This window comes from Anastrepha obliqua, chromosome 1 (assembly GCF_027943255.1).
Source record: "Anastrepha obliqua isolate idAnaObli1 chromosome 1, idAnaObli1_1.0, whole genome shotgun sequence".
Taxonomy (NCBI): domain Eukaryota; kingdom Metazoa; phylum Arthropoda; class Insecta; order Diptera; family Tephritidae; genus Anastrepha; species Anastrepha obliqua.
Genome location: NC_072892.1, coordinates 31,105,523 through 31,125,402, shown reverse-complemented (window position 1 = coordinate 31,125,402; position 19,880 = coordinate 31,105,523). Strand labels below are relative to the sequence as shown.

The following is a 19,880-nucleotide window of genomic DNA, read 5'->3' as shown; positions in this document are numbered from 1 at the left end:
GGGTTGGATCCAAAGCGAGAGGGGTGTTAGTGAGTGGGATTAAGGAGGCATGTCAATAGGTGGTTAGTATCGTGCAGTTATAGTGCAATTGACAATCTGTTCTCTACCCCGTTGAATGCAGTACTAAAAATAAATCACAAGAAAACGAAAGCCATGAAAATTCGGTCCACGAGCAGCCGCCCGTTCCTCTTAAATGGTGATCAAATTGATAGATAGTGCGAAACTAGACGTTATCGCCAGAATAAATAAAGCGAACAGCGCGTATGCACAGCTCCGATCTATTTGGTCGTCGAGCATCCTCAGCGTACACAACCTTACGGATTTTTAGGTTAAATGTACGATCAGTACTCTTGTACGGATCGGAAACCTGGCTCACAGACAACTGGAGTGAAAACAAAATTCAAAGCTGGGTGAACAGATGTTTACGCAGGATATAGAAGATCTGGTGGCCCAACATAACAAGTAACGACGAACTATACGAGAGGTGCAAAATTCAGCCGGTAGCTAACGCGGCAAAACTGCGAAATTTGAGGTGGATTGGGAATACGCTTCGCAATAATGCAAATTAAATCTGTCGTCAAGCACTGGATTGGAATCCACAAGATGTTCGCAAGGTTGGCCGTCCGAAAAAATCTTGGATGAGAAAGGTTCAGAAGGAAATTGAAAGAAATTAAGCTTCTTGCTAAAAATAGAACCAGATGGAGATGTTTTACTGAGGCCCTATGCTCCAGTGGGAGAAACAGGAACCGATGATGATGATGTTCGTGCAGAGTACCTTCACATGCCGGACATATGTTTAGTATGTCGAAGACGATTCTGGATAGGTAGGAGTTTGACCTGCTACGGTATCCAGAACGTGATTGGGCCATGGTTACGCGGGCCTCATGAGACAGCTGAAACTCTTCGTCTGCGAAGACTCTGCGGTTGGACTCCGATGGCCACAGTCCGAGGTCGGGAGATTAGGAAGGTGGTAAAGCACTCCCTATAAATGTCGTTTAATGTCTGTCTGTAAACTGTATGATCCAGTAGTTGTAATTGTGTTCAAATCTGTATCTCTTCAGTACAGTGAAAGATACGTCTCATGACTCAGCCTGGGAGGTGGCTCTGCCTTCAGCAAGTGCCGGCAAGGGTGGTTCCAGTGGGATCAACCCAACAGGAATTCCTTGCTGAGCATCGAAATATGCTCCTTAACCAGAAGTATAGTCGTCTCATTGTGAAGTTGTTGCACGTGAGACATCAAGAGGCATCCCGCGGCTGTCCTGATAGCAGTATTCTGACAGGTCTACTGCGAATCATTAATACCAGGCGAGTAGAGAGGCGCAGCGTATTCAGAGCCAACCGGCCAATTGCTTTAAATGTCGCCAGCGAGATTTCTTTGTCTTTGCCCCAAATGCTACCGGCTAGCGATTTGAGGACCTTGTATGCGCAGAGAAGGAGAGTAAACTGTCCAAAGTGAACCCCAAAAGGTTTGTGTTGTTTACGGCAGGTAGAGGTGTGTCGTCCACCTTCTTCGTCCAGGTGGAAAAGAAGGTCGCCGTAGACTTAGTGAGGAAAAACATTCGAAAAAACGAGAAAGGAAGGGTAGAACCGGCTGCCATGGGAATATGCCAAGCTGTTTATGTTTTTGCCACACGCTATTGTCGAGCAATCGTCAGCATAGGAGACTCATGAAACTCCCTCTGGTGGTTAGGGTAGCTTCGAGATATAGAAGTTGAAAAGCAAGGTGAAAGATCACCACCCTGCAGGACTCACTCTCTGGTTTGAGCTGTGAAAGATGACAGACGATTCTTGCCTACCCAAGTAGTTCGCAGAGCACCTCTTCAGTCCAGACGGGACGGTCGATTGATGGATATCATCTGGTAGCGTAGAATGGCTAATTGTATCGAAAACCTTTGATAGGTCCATCGCTACTATGGCATAACTCTCGCTAAGGAGCTTGTGGTTGAGCTTCTGCTATTTATGCAGCGCGTCTTGAAATTTTGAGAGATTTACATTCTTCCGAACAGCAGATGGTTTTTTATAAGGAGCTTTTTCATGGTGGAAATACATTCGGAGGTTTGCCATTGCCTGCATCATTTGGTGTTTGACTTCGGGAGATTCGAAGCCGAACACTACCGAATGGTAATTACGCACCAACACACTCGGCTACGGCGGTCGGCGTACTCAGTTAATATTATTAAATTCGCAACGTAGCCATATATAGTAAGCATCTCCCACCATCCAAAGGCAAACTAAAAACGTTTCTCTTACCTAAACAAAAGCATCTACCTAATTTTGAGAAGTCAAGGGAGATTCAAGTCTGAGAGCATGATTTAAGCCTGTGCCACTATTAAATGTCACCTCACAACCGCCTAAGGTTCCGTGAATTTTTTCATCGAGCTTGTTCTTCCCAGTACGTCAGTCTTTTCGTTGCCATCAGTATATCCAGGTAACCAAATAAGTGCTACACTTTTACATCTGTCGAGTTCATTAAGTCTACCAAACAAATATTCAAAATAACTAGCAAGGTTTAACAGATAAATACTTCACTTACCATCTGAAAAGCTGAGCTCAGAACCTCAAAGTCCAAGGGTTGGAGTCAATCAGAAGGAAATCCAATCGGAGTAAGAGGGGAAATCATCTCAGCCATTACGGGCCATACGTTAGGACGTAGAAGGCAAGTCTTTCCGAAGTTGTAAAGGCCTAAAACAAGTGGCGGCTGCCGCGCTAATGAGGGAGCTTCTGTGTGACTACCATTCAGGGAGCCCAGGTTCAAAGCCCACTGTGACATGAACCATAAAGTTATGGAAATTGTTTTTATTTGTTTTTTTTTTATTTCTGTTTTTTCGAGTTCTTAAGTGCAAAGCCGCAAATCAACTGACCGTTAGCAAGCAATGGAAAGGGAATTAATTGTTACGTATTTACGGTATAAGCGCAAAACAAAGCATTTTAAAATTTTTTACACACATGTGTGTATGTGTGTGTTGTATGTACATAAATGCGAAAGTATTTTCAATTCAAGCTCCAAAGCTGATAATATGAACTAATTTACTAATTAAAAAAGAGAAACTAAAAAAAAATATAAAAGGGGCGTATACAGTTCATTGATGTGCATGCAAGTGTGTAAGTAGCCACCCTGCCGGAAATACTGGAACGAGTTTGGAATTTGAAAAAAAAAAACGAAGTGTTTATTTTAAAACTTCTATGTTGGTATTGTAATACTTTAATAAAGATAAATGACCGTTTCGTGGCACCACTGCTACAACCAGAGTCCAGAGAAAGTCTGCTAGTTATCTCACAGTAATGAACGTCGTTAAAGGTAACAGCATTGCCAGCGGTATTCTTGATTAAGAATACTTCAACCACTCCGCTAGCATAAAATGGGCAAGAAGTCGTGGATTTCCAGCCGCCGAATTCGGCAAAACGGTTTGTTGGCAAGGATGACAAATTACCAGGTTTGGCCTTCAGCTGTGGTGAAAATCGAAATTGAGCGAGTAACTTCGGCCGCCTCATCAACGGGTACTCGGCAGCAGAATTCTGCCTTTCTCGTTCAATCAGACGTGAACGGTGGCGTAGTAATATGAGCGATTTTTTTTCTTATCTCACCCAATCAGCCTAATCTTAGTTTTTTGTAACTGACTCCGGTTACATCAACCCTTTAGCTGATTGTTACAAATTAGCTGAGAGCCAGTTAATGGTCTGATATTGGCCACACCTTCCACATTTTTTTCACCATGCATGGTTGGCATTGCCTTCAAGTGGGAAATTCGTCTCTTCAATGAAGATGATTTTCTTCGTAAAGTTTTTCTACTAGTATATTCTTCCATTTTTTTATTCAACAACCTTGCTTAAGATCCAGCACATTTTTTGTCGCTTTTATAGGTGGTTTCAAATTAATCTTGTAAGCAGGCAAAATCAGATTTTAGCCAATCTATAGTACGATTTCGCCAATTGCGCACCACTTCGCTACTCATCTGTCTTCGTAACCAATAAGTAAATGCCATCAGTCTCGTTTTTTTTCTCGTAAATCTTCTTCGCAAATCTCTTCGTCTCGTAAATCTTCTGACGCAGTATTTCCCTGGCTCGATTCATGTCATGAAACAGGAATGCACCCAGGGAAAATCCTTATATTGATCTCACCGCTTCCTTACATGGACAAGGGAAGGAAAAACGAATTGGTAATAATTCTACTCTGCTTAAATTCATGCCCGCCCATAAGTATGCAGGAAGTTGCGTTTTTATTCATTATTTCATTTGCGGAGCAAATCGTCGGTGCATCTCTCAAAGGACTTACGAAATGGTAAACTCAAAGCGTACATTGCATGCATACTACAGGCATGATGATTGTGCCACCGCATTGCGTTAACCAGCTCTTCGCAATCCCGCAGCAGTCGGTTTTCGTTCGCATGGGAGTCGTTTCTACGTTACCAGACCAACCCGAATTTATATCCGTCCCAAGACTGTCACTCTAGCAGCATTCCCCGTACATGTATGAAGAATGCTTATGCTGCTGCTACAAAAACTACAACAAGCTCTTCCAATAAGAGCGACTCCACGAATCAACAAACTTTGAGTTCATCCAGAAGCTCAAGCTCCATTTCCGCTGTCCTCGTTTCCCCCGCTCTCCTTAAGCTAAACAGGTTTTAAATCCACTAGAAGCTCACCAGTCCCTGTACTAGTGGGTTTCCTTGCATGGCATATGTCTCAGTGGGGATTTTTTTTCCTAGGCGTTGTGGTAGCGCACTACCCTCAAGTGGCCTTCTGAAACCTGGCTGTTTTTCTCCATTACCTCTCGCCGCGGGACTGTGTCGCAGTCTTTTCAGACGCCTCATCTCTTTCATAATCTCGGCCCCTAAGTCGCATGCCGCATTCCACTGTTCCTTCGAGCACAGCATGTGATGTACGAATGTTTCCGGCGAAGGAGGTTCTCCAAAGGTTCTATAGAGTCTTTCTTTTGCAGAACGGAAGCGCGAGCATGTGAAGAATATGTGGTGAACGTCCTCTAAAATGTTCCATCGCAGTAGTCGCAATAAGGATTGTCGTCGTGGTTAAACCTATATAGACATGCTTTGAAGCATCCATGTCCACTCAAAAACTGGGTCCGTTAAAAGTCCACTTCTCCATGTGGCCTCTTTAACCAAAGCTTTAGGTTGGGAATGCATCTGTGCGTCCAACGCCCTTTGGCCGAGCTGTCCCACCTAGTTTGCCACTCGTCGATGCAATTATCGCGTAACGCGGCCCGAGTAGACGGACTTATAGGTCGCTGTGCTCTCGCTATTTGGGCAGTTTCCATTGCTAATATGCCTAGCGGGTACATGCCAGATATTACTAAGGCTGCATCGTCGGACACCGTTTTAAATGCGGTACATACGCGTAGTGCGCACAACCTGTAACTAGACTGTAGACATCGAACGTATGATATATGATCCGTTTTATTCGCCCAGATTGGAGCACCATACAAAATTTGGCTTTTCACGACATTAGCCAGATGACGACGATTTTGTTTTGGTCCTCGTGCGTTTACAGCGCCGTCGTTTTGGTGGATGCTTTTTTGTTTGCGTACTCGAAGTGTGCTTTGAAAGACAGCCTTTTGTCTATCATTATTCCCAAGTATTTGATTGCGGGAGGGGTCGTTATGTTGAAGTCTTCGATTCTAAAAGAGATCACTTCTGGCTTTTTTCTGCTGGATATAAGGATTGCTTCGGTCTTTTGCTGTGCTAGGTCTATCTCATTTTGGGCTAGCCAAGATTGCACGCTGAAAACCGCATGGATCGCATTGTATGTCTCAGTGGGTATGTGTGTGTATATGTGTGTGCGTGTTGCTGTACAAAATTAGCAGTAAGCCAGCATCAATGATGGTATTCAAATTGTGTTCGTCTACAATGGTTTTGTGTGTTGCTTGGTTTTGTTGACCTGTCGATTTGTTGATGCAACATCATTAGCGGCACGAGAATTTTCGATGACGTGATTTTAAACGCCCCTCATTTAGTTTGAAATGTGATTTGGTGAATAGCGGAAGCTGGCTGAGGACAAATTAACATTGAGCGATGCAACCATACTCGTATTTAAATGTAATCATTACCTAAATTACATAATTACTTTTATTTACATAACTACTTTTATGTAATTGCAAATTTTCTTTAATTTTTCACAGAACGGCTCTGTGGTCATGTTTGGACGCGTGGCCTCATACAGATTTGTGGATTCGCCCACCGATGGACGTTACAACTTGGCATTGTCACAGTCACAATTGGACTCGGCCTGCCTGTACGAAAGGTAAACAAACGCAAAATTTATTTCAGCTTACAACTTTTAACAATATTTGTAAGATGTTTTGAAAAAATTCATTATTGATGTTTAATGTTGTGTGTATTACTGAAATATTTAATGAACTTTACTACAAACCCTATGAATCATCGCTTTAATCGCTTTTTGTTTTGTATGTTTTTTTTGTTGTTGTAAAAATCTCCTCGTATACCATATTTTTTATTAACTTATTTGTGTTACCCTTTAAAATATTTTATTCATTTATTTGATTTTTTCATTATCTTATTTTTGTTTTAATTATTGTTTGTTTTCCTAAATAAACATCTCTACATTCGTGCACATTCTCCTTAATCGCAACTTACACATCCCCAATCATTTTGAAAACTTAATTAACATAACACAAACACAACCAAACGTTCGCGTATAAAAAACAAAAAATCGATCGCACGGAATCTTTTGCTGCCGGGCCATGTACAACAACTTCATTTGCCTTGCCAGCCGCTCGCCAACTTCGCCCGGCTCATGGAACGACGAAGATGGCGCATTGAATTCTGTAAGTTTGCAATATTCGAATAGTGAAATAAAACTAACTTTTCAAAAACCTTAGGTACAAAAGAACGAAAGTGGAGGCAACAGCAACAATAGTGGAAATAGTGGTGGTGGTGGTGCAAATGTCGCCGAGCACACGTTGGGCTTGCGCGATCAAGATGAGGCCAAAATGCGTTATGGTGACCATCACAGCCACGCCGGCAGCACAGCCTTTGATGGTCAAAGTATTGAGGGCAACTTGGAAAATGAAACCAAGTCCATTTCAAGCTTAAAATCTGGCGGCTCGAATAGCCAGGAGAGGTAATTTAATGCTACTATTTTCATGTTTTCAATATCGTTAAAAAAAATTTCAATGGTTTTTTTTCCAAACTTTGGAACAGCTGGCAAAAACGGAGTTGTAGTAAAGCACTAAAGCTTAATTCTACAAAAAACAAAACAAAAACAAAGTTACCACAAACATCGGCTTTAATGCGTTTTATACAAATCTTTGCACACGAAACAATTTTTTTTTATTGTTTTTAATTTGTATCAACTAAATTTCGTTTAACTTACATACCTTTGTGTTGCCATAATCGATTGAGTTGTGTTTTCTTTTTTCGCCAACTTTTACATCATTTGTGCAGCTTCTATTGCATTGAAGTGCTAAACCCACATTTGTTTCGTATCCATAGTTTTAATAATAAAATCTCATTTGTAACATCTGAAACATTTCGCCTTAAGTCTTATGCCAATTACTCTCTTTTCCATTTCCACAGATCGCCGAAAATCACGAGCGCCTCGGAGAATCAAGGACAGGAAGCAATTTTGCCTGCCGTCTTGGAATTTCCTGAGACACATCAGGAACTATTCCTTAGACACATTATAACGGAGCTGGATGTGAATGCGCCGCACTTTAAATTGGCGCCAGTGTACTCGCTATATTTGTGTGCCAGGTAAAAAAAGTGTAAAAAATGCCACTTTGCTCGCATGGTATGGCATTGTATTGCAACTGCCGAAGAATTGTATATATGTATGTATGAATTTTAAATGCACATAAAAAAGCCTCGTTTGTGTGGCGCATTTAATCTCGTATGTGTGCTTGCAACTTAACACTTGCGCAAATTTACTAATTAGATTACAAATTGATTTTGTTGTAGTTTATGAATTAAATTTATTTGTTACGTATTCTCCCTCTTTGTGCGCGAAATTTCGAAAATTAAAACCTTTTACTCGAAAGTATTGCACGCAGTGAAGAAAGTGAACGCTCCCACGCACTCTTTTTAATATACAGATCGAGAGAGAGATCAATAATACTTGTACATATACAACACAGGGTCCGGCACTCGAAGTGTAACCAATTAAAAAGGCCATAAATTTAGTTTGGAAAATTACTTTTATTCAATTCAAAGTAGAAAAAGTGTGAAAATAATACAAAATTAAGAATCAATTTACTTTTGCTCGATATGACCACCTTTTGCCTTGACTATGACCTTGAGATGGTCCAAAAACGAATCGCAAGCTGTCCGAATGTGACTTGCACGTATTTTGGCCCATTCGTGGACAATAGGTTTTTGAATCTTTTAGCTGGGACCCTCCTCCCCAAATTGACTCAAAGCGAATAATCCATCGGATTCTCGTCTGGTGAATTTGAAAGCCATTGTGTGGACATTATGGAGTTCGGAACGTTGTTTTTTAGCCATTCTTGGTTCATTCGAGCTTTCTGAGACGGTGCCGAGTCCTGTTGAAACGTCCATGGTCTGCCATCGAAATGTTTGTCTGCCCACGGTTGCAAAGCAATATCCACAATACTTTCCCGATAATATTTCGCATTTACCTTGACGCCAGGATCGATGAAGGAGAGCGCCCATCTGCGGTTACCGCGGCACAAACCATTATCTGTGGCGGGTGCTGCCTTCTGGTGTCCAATCGATGACTCAAATTCTCGTATAAACGGTCGGTCAAATAAACCCCTCACGAATAGCTCAATTTTCTCGTCAGAAAACACAATGTTCGGAAATTGACCTCTTTCGGCCAAGCGAAACAATTCCTTCGCTCTCTCAAGTCTGACTTGTTGCTGCTTTGGTGTGTGATCATGCGCCTGTTGGATCTTGCAAGGCTTGACTTGGAGATCATTTTTCAGTATGCGGGGGACGCTACGGCCAGATATTTTCAGTTCTTTCGCCGTTTGATTGACACTTCGTCAGGGATTTTGCTGAAGTCGCTTCTTCACTTTTCGAAACATTTCACGTGGCTTTGCAGTCTTTGGATGACCACCTATATGACGTATCACGATGCTACCAGTATCATTGTAACGAGTTATGGTGCGATAAACGAAAACTTTATTTACTTGAAGGGGCTCGAGCTCACGAACAATCGCTGGTTTTTTTGTTTTTTTCAACCAAATATAATGCAATTACACTTTTACATGTGAAATCCGTTACTGATTTTATTTTTTCGCGTTTACCCTCGGGGAAATGCTTCCGCGCGTTTGTAAATACTACTCTGGACTGTCATTTAGCCAACTAATAGGCAACTGATGCAGGGACGGGAGCGGTCTGAAGTTGGTTACACTTCGAGTACCGGACCCTGTATATTAGGCTGGGAAATATGCGTTTTTACCAAAGCCTTTTATAGCCAGTCTCAACAAATACACACTTCTTTGTATGAAAATCCGGCTTGACTCTCGGCTTTGGCGTATCTCATGGAGTCACCCACTCCTCTCTTTGCTTCATATTGATGTTTAGGCACCATTTTTCATCTCCCGTGGCAATTCGGTACAAAAAGCGCTGTTTATGACCGTGTGTTTCTCGATGCCGGGCAAGATGCTGAGAAGCAATTTGAAGGCGACTTTCTTTATTTTTCTAGTTGAGCTCGTGAGGCACCCAGGCTCCCAATTTTTCGGTAAATCCCATTGAATGAAGATGATTGAGAATCGTTTTATGACCAAAGTTCATTTTTTCCACCAATTCACGACTGGTTTAGCGATCGACCGTTCTCCTTCAAAAGTGAGTTGAGACGTTCTACATCGAATTCAGAATGCCTTCGCTGTGTGACGTGTCATCGACGTCAAAGTCGCCATTTTTGAACTTTGCAAACCATATCCGTGCTGTAGGCTTGCCTATGACGCCCATACTCGTCGCAAATGTCCCGGGCTGCTTCGGTCACTTTTGACCTCGATGAAAAGCTAAGAAGAGCAGGTGCCGAAAATGTTGATTTTTGCCCCCTGAGTATTCCATTTCTGAGCCTCAAAACTAGTAAAAAAATTAAATAACTCAAAAATACAATTATCATAGTTTTATAGAGCAGAAACACTTCTGTCGAATGAATACTTACCCTTTGAAAATCAGCAAAAAATCGTTGTAAAATAATAGAATATATAAAAACGCTATGAACTTATTCCCCAACCCATAAAAGTTGCATATCAATCGTCGCAATTGTGCCTGGCACTAACCACTAAGACTATTAGAGTTATAGCAGCGACACCCTTAGAATGAGTAGAAATATCAGCCGAGACAATGGGGGGGGAGGGGGGGTTTCAATGTAGAATAGATTAAGAGAAGATATTAAGCTCGGCTAGGTAAGTAGGTTATTAAGTAGCCTAGGTTCGGGTGAGAGACAATGAGGAGTGGGAGCTAATTCCACCTCATCATCCGCCAAACGGCTACTACTAAGTTCTGGCACATTTATAACTACCGCCCAGTGCCGATCAAGACTCTTATCAATATCAATAGTTGCGACTTTGTTGGTCTAAGCAGCTCGGTGGACCGTGGGCGGGTCCTGCAAATTTATATTACACGTATACCTACACCAAAATATTTTCGATAATAATTTACTTTAAAGCTCGGCCATACACTTGTTATATACATATATACACATATTTTTCACATAATTCATACTCCCGTTTTTTTTTCTAGATATCGTGCATCTACTCACTACCGTCCGGAACTACAGCCCACTGAACGTGCCCACAAATTAACAATATTTCTACATCATGTGGCGAATTTGATTTACACAGTTGTACAGGAACAATATTCTGATCCACGCATTTTGGCCTTTTGGATGGCTAACAGCTCAGAGTTCCTACATTTCCTAAAATCGGATCGTCACATAAGCGCTTTTAGCGTGCAAGCTCAGGAGGTGCTTGCTGAAAGTGTCCAAACTGCATTTCGTAATTTGGTGAATTGTTTTCGCATGGAATTGTCACAGACCTTGAATCAGTTCCTCTCCGAAACCATTGACCATGACTCTGCTGCAGGACTGGTGCTGACCGTGCTTGGTTCGGCAATGGCATTGCTGCGTCGTTGTCGCGTAAATGCAGCGCTAACCATCCAACTATTCAGCCAATTATTCCATTACATTAATGTAATTTGCTTTAATACGGTGAGCAGAGAAAGTTTGTTGATCCCATTTTTATTTTTATTACAAAAAAAAAACAGTTTTTTTAATTTGATTTATATGTCTATGTGGCACCAAAGTAAGTGGTGAATAATGCATTTTCACATTTCACTTCGATTCCAGATTGTGGCTAACTCGCACATGTGCACGGCAGAATGGGGCAAAGTAATGTCCGAGCGCCTGCAATTGCTGGAGTTGTGGGCCGAGCGTCAAGGACTTGAACTAGCAGCCGATTGCCATTTGGCAAAAATAAACCAGTGTGCGCAATTTCTGCAAGCGCCCAAGTCATCTGTGGAAGAGATACAACAGCTGGCTTGCTCTTGCTTCCGTTTGAACTCACTGCAAATGGCCGCATTGCTACAGCAAGAGAAGATACCGCGAAATCTGGTGGACACTGCAATAAGGATGGCCGAGTCGGTCGCAGACGAACTTACGCGTTCCGATGGACGGGAAGTACGTTTGGAAGAATTACCAGAATTGCATTTAGCTTTGCTGTTGCCCGACGACGGGTTTAGTTGTGACGTTGTGCGCGGTATACCGTCCGGTTTGGTAGATTTTCTGAATCCACTTCAACAACAAGGCATGTGCCGCCTGGCTGCGCAGCCAACATCCATTGGGCTATGGACCGTTTACATGCACCAATTCAATGTAAGTGCTTAGCACAACAACCAAGTAAGTTGACGACGTATTGATTAAATATACGTATATACTTTTAGGCGCGGTCATCCAGCGCTATGTCCAACAAACTACCGCAACCCGAGGTCCAGGTAATCAAGTTGCATAAGAATGCAAATGGCATGGGTCTGTCCATTGTTGCAGCTAAAGGCGCAGGCCAGGAACGCTTAGGCATCTACATAAAGAGCGTCGTGCCTGGCGGTGCCGCTGATGCAGATGGTCGTCTGCAAGCTGGCGATCAGCTGTTGCGCGTTGACGGCCAGAGCCTGATTGGCATAACCCAAGAAAAGTAAGGAAATGCATTTGGCTGTGTGCGAAATGTTCTAAATCTCACATATTTCCAGAGCGGCAGACTATCTCGTGCGCACCGGCCCGATAGTAACTTTGGAGGTGGCAAAGCAAGGGGCTATTTATCATGGCTTAGCGACCTTATTGCAGCAACCAAGTCCAGTCATAGCACGTGGTATGTCATAGCAGTGTATAACTGTATCTAAATCTATGTATTTATAAGTATGTATGTGCTAAGAGTATACATATCTACGTCTATTTGTAACTTTGACTTGAGTATTGAAGTCGATTGGAATTTCACTGTTTAGTTAACTATAAGCACACGCTAGTATGAAAACTCGTGCGATTTTGTAAATACGTAACTCAATAACTCAATGAATGCTAATCGCTTTTTTACTAAACTCCTCCCTCACATGCTGCCACTTAACAAACAAATTTTACAATCCAACAAAATTATTACATAATAAATTTCGCCATTTGGGCTTACTAAACCACTAATAGAATCGGACTCTATAGCGACGCCATCGGCGGCATACCACGATCAGCGTCGTCACTCGATGTACAACAATCGTTACTTTGCTTCGGTTTCTGATGATAGCCTAAATCGTAGCCGACGTGAGTCCTTAATTTGTATGCGTTCATCATCTCCGCCTGTGCGCCGCTTGAGTGCGTCCTCGTTGCAGGAAGAGCTTTGTGCCAGAGGGCATCAGCTGCACATCGATCCGCGTTATCGTGACACACGTCCCATTGCACGTTCAGTTAGCAGTCTTTATCTATCTAACGAAAATAATCTCAACAACATCCAGAACAACAATAACTACTATCACAATAGTCCAGTGCGTCAGCGCACTAACAGTACCTTAAATACCAGCACACCACCTCCTTCGATATACATTGAAGAGTATATGGACCCTGACCCGGATCCAACGAACTCGACACAGAAACGCGCGTCTAACGACTCATTCACAAACTTGCCTTATACTGAGGCACATCAACCACTGAATGAAGATGGCATAGCTTCGGTTGCCGAATCGGATGATATCCCATTTATAGATGATGGTTCACCGACAGAAGATGTGAAAACCTATGTTCCGACGCATCAAGAACCTGCGCAATCTCAACTTGTGCAGCGCATAGAGCGTGTAGCGAAGCCCTCATCTGGTATTATAAGTAGTGCACGCCGTAATGCGCCTGGGTATCGCAAAACTGTAAGTTTTGATTTGGAAGAAACGAAAGCACGCAGACGTGACAGCATTTCGTTAGACCGCGGCTTGGGAATCAACCGAAAATTCCACACACATGACGCCATAAGTGAATATGCTCGAGCTGGTCTCGACAGCAATAAATCGTCCGCCGAGTCTTTGGAGAAAAGTGAGCGCGAACGCATTCCTTTGATACAAAAGATAAGGCGGGAATTGAATTCCAACCGTTCGACTTCTGGAAGCGTAGCAACCAGCAACACCTCTGGCAGTGGCACGAATAGTAATCGTTCATCAAATGAGTCCATTGAGAAAATGCCATTAATAACGAAACCACTACGCGATTTAAATATAAATACTACAATGCCAATGACAACAACGACTATAACACGGCCAAAGCGTGAACTAAACGCAATTCGTGCCACCTCTGGCGGCGGTCTCAGCGGTAACCAACAGCAGCGTACGAACCCAACCAAAAGGTCTGCCCCTATACAAAACCCCAGCAATCTTGTAAATATCACGAGCACTTCTGTTTCAAAGTCTGTTTTTACCACCCGCACTTCTGTCACTCCCTCCTATGTAAGAGCAGGAGGTAATCTACCAGCAGCAGCAACAACCAACACAGTTGTTACCATTAAAGTTCCTAGTGTATATGAAATCGAAAGTTCCTCTGAAACTGTCCATAACTACTGTCCGGAGCGTTCACTTAGCCATGCAAATATACATTTCCCGCGCTGCTCAGATAATGACGATGTAGATTCAACCCCATCCTCAACCTGCCATTCCCACACAACTAAACTTACGCTCTCACAAGGTCACAAGGATACACAGAAAGAAGATGTTAGTCAGGTGCACCATTTCGTTACACCTTTCGGGGAGGGCAAAGTACGTGAAATGGCTGAATTTTTTGAGCGACATAAAACTTTTGATGCAAGTGAACGCCGCAAAGAATCTGTGTCCGGGATGTCAAACACTTTTTCGAAATCGACGTCATATTTATACCCCACAAGCGATGGGGCATTGCCACGCAAAAAAAAGAATCTCACAGAGCAGGAGCAGTTGGAGATTTTGCAGCAGCTAAAAGAATGGAGCTTACATGGCAGTACTGGCAAAGATTTTCAAATAAATTTGCAGGATAATAATTTTCAAAATTCTTTAGAAAACGAAACCAAACAACGAATTGATAAATCAACTGAAATTAATACTCAACACTTCGCCAAATCGAGTGCCCCTTCAAATGTAGCTGCCGCACACGCTTTACTAACACCTGAATCAGAACTATCTGTCAGCACCACCATTACTTGTGATTGTCCTTGTTGTGCCAATTGTAAGCAAACAATTGTTACTAATATCTCAGACATCGACGAAGCCATCCCAGAAAATGCCAAATCATCAATAGGCCCTTCGACCCCTTCATTCAAATGCTATGACAGTTGCCCTGAAGTGGAGAAGAGTCGTTTAAAACGGCAACGTAGCGTAATGTCCACCGCAAAGGGGAACACTGTGCGCACAGTTAAACGTAACCAAAAACAACAGCGCAGTTCTGATGGATCCACAAAGCTTTCACTAACGCTGGCCATGAAAGGTGGCGACAATACCACTACTGCTTCAACGAGCTCTGCAGCTACACGACATCCACGGTGTCCGCACTTAACTGCGCCAAATAACGACTCACCAGAACATTACAGTGATGGTGGCGCAAATGAAAGCTGACGACTTAGCGGATAAAGGTTGTGACAATGATGTGATAAAAAGTAGTTTACACTTTCGTTCGTACCTCAGGGGTGTCCATCTATATGAGTTTTCCAATAATGTGGTAAAATTTGTAAATCTAAGTAGTCCATGGGGCTTCTTTAACTCATTGAGTGCTAACAACAGGCGGCACAAGGAGCTGCTTTGTTTATAAAACCATTGCTAAGTTTATTTGTAGTTTTATTACGGTTTCTCCTCAAGCAAAAACATCGTTTTTTTATTGCCTTAACCTGCATATTATAAGTTTTAAGGAATTTTTAAAATATTTTATTTTTAAATGTCGGTAATTTTATTAGTTAATTCCTAACAACATTGGCACTACCTGAATATGTACAAGCGGTGCTTCAGAGTAAAAGAAAACTTTTATTTTTTTTTTTTGACAAAGCTGACTTTTTTAATTCTAAATGCCCCTTGCCTACTCAGCAGCGCTTTGTGCGATCTCGAAGCATTCACCTGAGTGCAGTGGATTATCAGCGCAACCCTTTTGAATCTTCTACGTCCATGACGCTTGTGCCTTTCATTGGTTAAAAAATTAAAAGTCACTCGATGCCAAATATGGCGCTTACGGATAGTGGCTGACAATTAAAATGCCAGTTTTAGTGAAAAATCTGTCTGGTTACACGTTTCGAACGACTTGTACCTTCCGCTTGAAAGCATATTGAATTGTAAGCAATTTTTTATCGATCGTTGTTGTTGATAAAGCAGCGTAGACATTCCCCATAGTTGTACAAGAAATGCTGCCGAAGTGACAGTCCTTGGCGGGATATAAATCCGGCTCGTTCCGGTTAAGTAGAACCGACTGCCGTGGGAACGTTTCGTTCGATCGATCGTTGGTCAACCTGCTGCACACATTTTTCGTGAGCCCAACTGGTCGATCTTCTTCTTCTTCTTGATTGGCGTGATAACCGCTTACTCGATTTTGGTTGAATTTAACAAAGCGCGCCAGTCATTTATTTCTCGTGTTAATCGACGCCAGTTGGACATACCAAATGAAGCCAAGTACTTCTGTACCTGATCTTTCCAACGCAGAGGGGGCCTTCCTCTTCCTCTACTACCCCCAGCTGGTACCGCATTGAATACTTTCAAAGCCTGAGCGTTTGTATCCACTCGGACGACATGACCCAGCCAACGAAGCCGCTGGATCTTTATTCGCTGCGCTATGTCTATGTCGTCGTAAAGCTCATACAGCGATACTCGCCGTTGCTAACGTGTAAAGATCCAAAAGTCTTCCGCAGAATCTTTCTCTCAAACACTCCAAGGGACGCCTCATCGGATGTTGTCATCATCGAAGCTTCTGCGCCAGACGTTAGGACGGGTATGATGAGAGCCTTGTAGAGTGTTAGGACGGGTATGATGAGAGCCTTGTTCGTCGAACGAGGACTTTACTACTCAATTGTCGTCTTAGTCCAGCACTTGTTGGCAAGTGAGATTCTCCGTTGGGTTTCAAGGCTGACATTGCTATCGGTTTTAATGCTGGTTCCTAAATAAATGAAGTATCTTACAACCTCCAAATCATAACTGTCAATAGTGACGTGGTTGCCGATACGCGAGTGCGCCGACTGTTTGTTTGATGGCAGAAGACACTTCGTTTTGTCCTCGTTCACCGCCAGACCCATTCGCTTTGCTTCTTTATCCAGTTTGGAGAAGGCAGAACTAACAGCGCGGTTGTTAAGGCCGATGATGTCAATATCATCGGCATACGCCAACAATTGTACGCTCTTATAAAATATTGTGCCTGAGCGATTAAGTTCTGCGGCTCGTACGATGCTCTCTAATATCAGGTTAAAGAAGTTACACGACAGCGAGTCACTCTGTCTGAAACCTCATTTGGTATCAAACGGCTCGGAAAAGTCCTTCCCTATTCTGACGGCGCTGCTGGTATTGAACAACTTCATTTGGCATAGCCGTATTAGTTTTGCGAGGTCACCAAATTCAGACATCGCGTCACATAGGCAACTCTTTTCATGCTGCCGAATGCAGCTTTTTAAGTCGACAAAAAGATGGGGCGAGCCGCGTCTTTTTTATGGTTATTTTCCAAGACTTGGCGTATTGTGAATCTCTGGTCGATTTTATATATTCCAGGTCTAAAGCCACACTGATAAGGTGCAGTCACTTGGTTGATGGTAAGCCTCAGCCCTTCACACAATACGCTCGTTATAACCTTTTAGGCGATATTTAGAAAACTGATCCCGCGGTAATTAGCACAGATTGCAGGATCACCTTTCTTATGGGTTGGGTGGCAATAAATAGGCAATAAATTTGTGTTTTCGAGATGCTCAATTTAAAATTCATTAATCGCGAATTTCGGTTGACCAATAGCTAAGTTCTCAGGACCTCGCTTTTGTACCGATCGATGGCAAGTGATAGTCTCACCAAAGAAGCTAGTTTTTGTTTACCTATTTACTCTGAACGCGCCTTGTGCTAAAATAAAAAGGTGCTGAGTGTAATAAATCGAATATTTTTAATTGAAGTTTGGCAACCCTTTCCTAGTCTACCTTAAAATAGATAATTTTTAGTACATAATTTTTAATTTCGTAATAATATTCGCTATTTGGACAAAACTTTATTGATTGTTGATCTTGAATGGCACAACGTTGAAACAAAAACAACACTGAACTGGATTGCGTTACAAAAAATGATTTCACTTCATTCTTTCTCATGATTTACTTGTTCCCGTTGTGCTGTGTCGTTATTTTTTATTTAATTTTTTGCAAATTATCATTTATATGCACATACATACAGGGTCTTTCAAGTTCGAGTTTATTTTTTGGTAGTATTTTGTTTTGACAGCTGTCACTACGTGATGGCGTCTCTTTTTATAGGTGTTAAGTACAAAATCTAAAATTTACTATAATTGGTACGATTTCACAAAACTCGTCCAGAATCGTCCAACAAAGCTCAGAATAAAAAGTGAATTGAAAAATTTGGGCATGCCATCCATTTAAAGTATAGCTGCTGAAAGGTGGGGAATCAGACACCATTTGTGAGTGATATCAAATATTCTAGATTGGACATTTTCCCGTAGAGGACGAGTCTCGAGGAAAAAAGTTCGGCCGACGAAATAAATGTGTGGCTCTGATGAAGGCAAACATTTACGAAGACCTACGAAAGTAACCATAGCTAGTGGATTGGGCTTGAATGCAGTGGCAGTATTGCAAATAATGCGGAAGGATTTAGAAATCTGCTCGATTTTGAATGAAAGTCAGAAAGAAGCCCGAGTTAGTTTTGCTCAGTATTTCCTAAGAAGATTCGAAAACGGAAAGTCTAGCAATTTTAAGTAATCGTAACAGATGACGGAGCTTGGTTTATCTCTTTGGCTGAACCAGAAGAAGAAAATCCATCTGTTAAAGCTTGGCAACAAAAGTCAGCAACGAATGTGATGATCTGTCGATCCCACGACAGTCGGTTCTAACGGAACGAGGCGGATTTATGTCCTGCCGAGTACTGTCACTCCAGCTGCATTCCCCGTACATGTATGGGAAATGTTTATGCTGCTACAACAACAACATGATCTCGGTTCACTTCACCAAAGCAGAAATCGCTGCTTTTATTCCCCTAAATACTTTAACTGCCAAATGGTAAATATACTGCAAATTGCTTACCAAAACTATGCGCAAATTTTTTCCGGAATTGAAAAAATAGAACAGAGGCGTTACTTTTCACAGCTCGATAATGCGCCAGCTCATACTGCTCAGATGACAAGTAACTTTATTTCGCCTTTAAATTCGTCAGCGGCCATATTCGCCTGATCTGGCAACATGTAATTTCTGGTTACTTCCATAAATGAAGAAAAATTTAAGGAGAAAATACCTCGGTAACAATGCACAGATAATTAAAGTGGTTAGTGTAGTTGCAATTTGTTAAAAAAACTACAAAAACGTGAATTAGAGGTCAGAGGTTCCACAATGGGCGCCGTAACCGAGTGAATTGATGCGTAACTACCGATCCGAAGTGCGTAGGTTCGAATCTTCAAGCATGAAACGCCCAAAAGGAAAGTTGTTTCTAATAGCGCTCGCCCCTCGGCAGGCAATGACAAACCTCCGAGTGTATTTCTGCCATGAAAAAGCTCCTCATAAAAATATCTGCCTTCCGTAGTCGGCTTGAAACTGTAGGTCCCTCCATTTTTGGAACAACATCAATACGCACGCCACAAATAGGAGGAGGAGCTCGCCAGCACCCAAAAAGGGTGTACGCGCCAATTATATATACAGTCTGTGTCAGAAAAAGAGAACCGGTTTTTTTCTTGTAACTTCAAGATATATTTGGCTGCGTAATAGTTCCATTCAAAGGCTACGACGCCAGTGCTAACTCAGGTAAGTGTCGTTCGAAACTTTCCCGTAAACGCAACCAAACAAAAATGAGTGAGAAGTACGCGAAGCGTTTTGAGGCGGTATTTTTATGTACGCATTCGAAAGAACCGAAATTATTTTAAGCCGCGGCTGCAAAAGTGATTAAAAAATCAAAAAGTTTATTGTGGTTTGGAATCAGCGGTATAAAGTGTACACAAATGTTGACGACATTTCCGAGCGCGGCTTGAAGCGAGTGACAACAAAAAAGCAGGATAAAGTTATGGTCCAACTTTTTAAGCGGGCCCCGTCTTTGGGACTACGCCAAGCACGATCAGTTCTTGCTACAAAGGGTATAGATGTGAGTATCAACACCTTCGAATGTCGACTGAAGGAGGCGAACATATCCTACCGTTCCACATCTTCAAAACCAGTGCTCTCAGAAAAACACATTAAGAAACAACAAAACAAGAAAACGGCGTCAGAGTATTGGACGGGCCTTCCCAGTCCC

At 42.3% G+C, this 19,880-nt stretch overlaps 1 protein-coding gene across 1 annotated transcript in view; it reads left to right on the top strand.

Moving 5' to 3' along the window:
- LOC129236227 (afadin) overlaps window positions 1-19,880 on the top strand; it is a 125,117-nt gene that overhangs the window by 88,119 nt on the left and 17,118 nt on the right. The window contains exons 9-16 of the mRNA XM_054870485.1: window positions 6,134-6,255; window positions 6,745-6,799; window positions 6,854-7,095; window positions 7,551-7,727; window positions 10,689-11,154; window positions 11,293-11,817; window positions 11,886-12,133; window positions 12,189-12,307. Coding sequence (XP_054726460.1) covers window positions 6,134-6,255; window positions 6,745-6,799; window positions 6,854-7,095; window positions 7,551-7,727; window positions 10,689-11,154; window positions 11,293-11,817; window positions 11,886-12,133; window positions 12,189-12,307 — 1,954 coding nt within the window. The remainder of the gene's footprint in view (window positions 1-6,133; window positions 6,256-6,744; window positions 6,800-6,853; window positions 7,096-7,550; window positions 7,728-10,688; window positions 11,155-11,292; window positions 11,818-11,885; window positions 12,134-12,188; window positions 12,308-19,880) is intronic.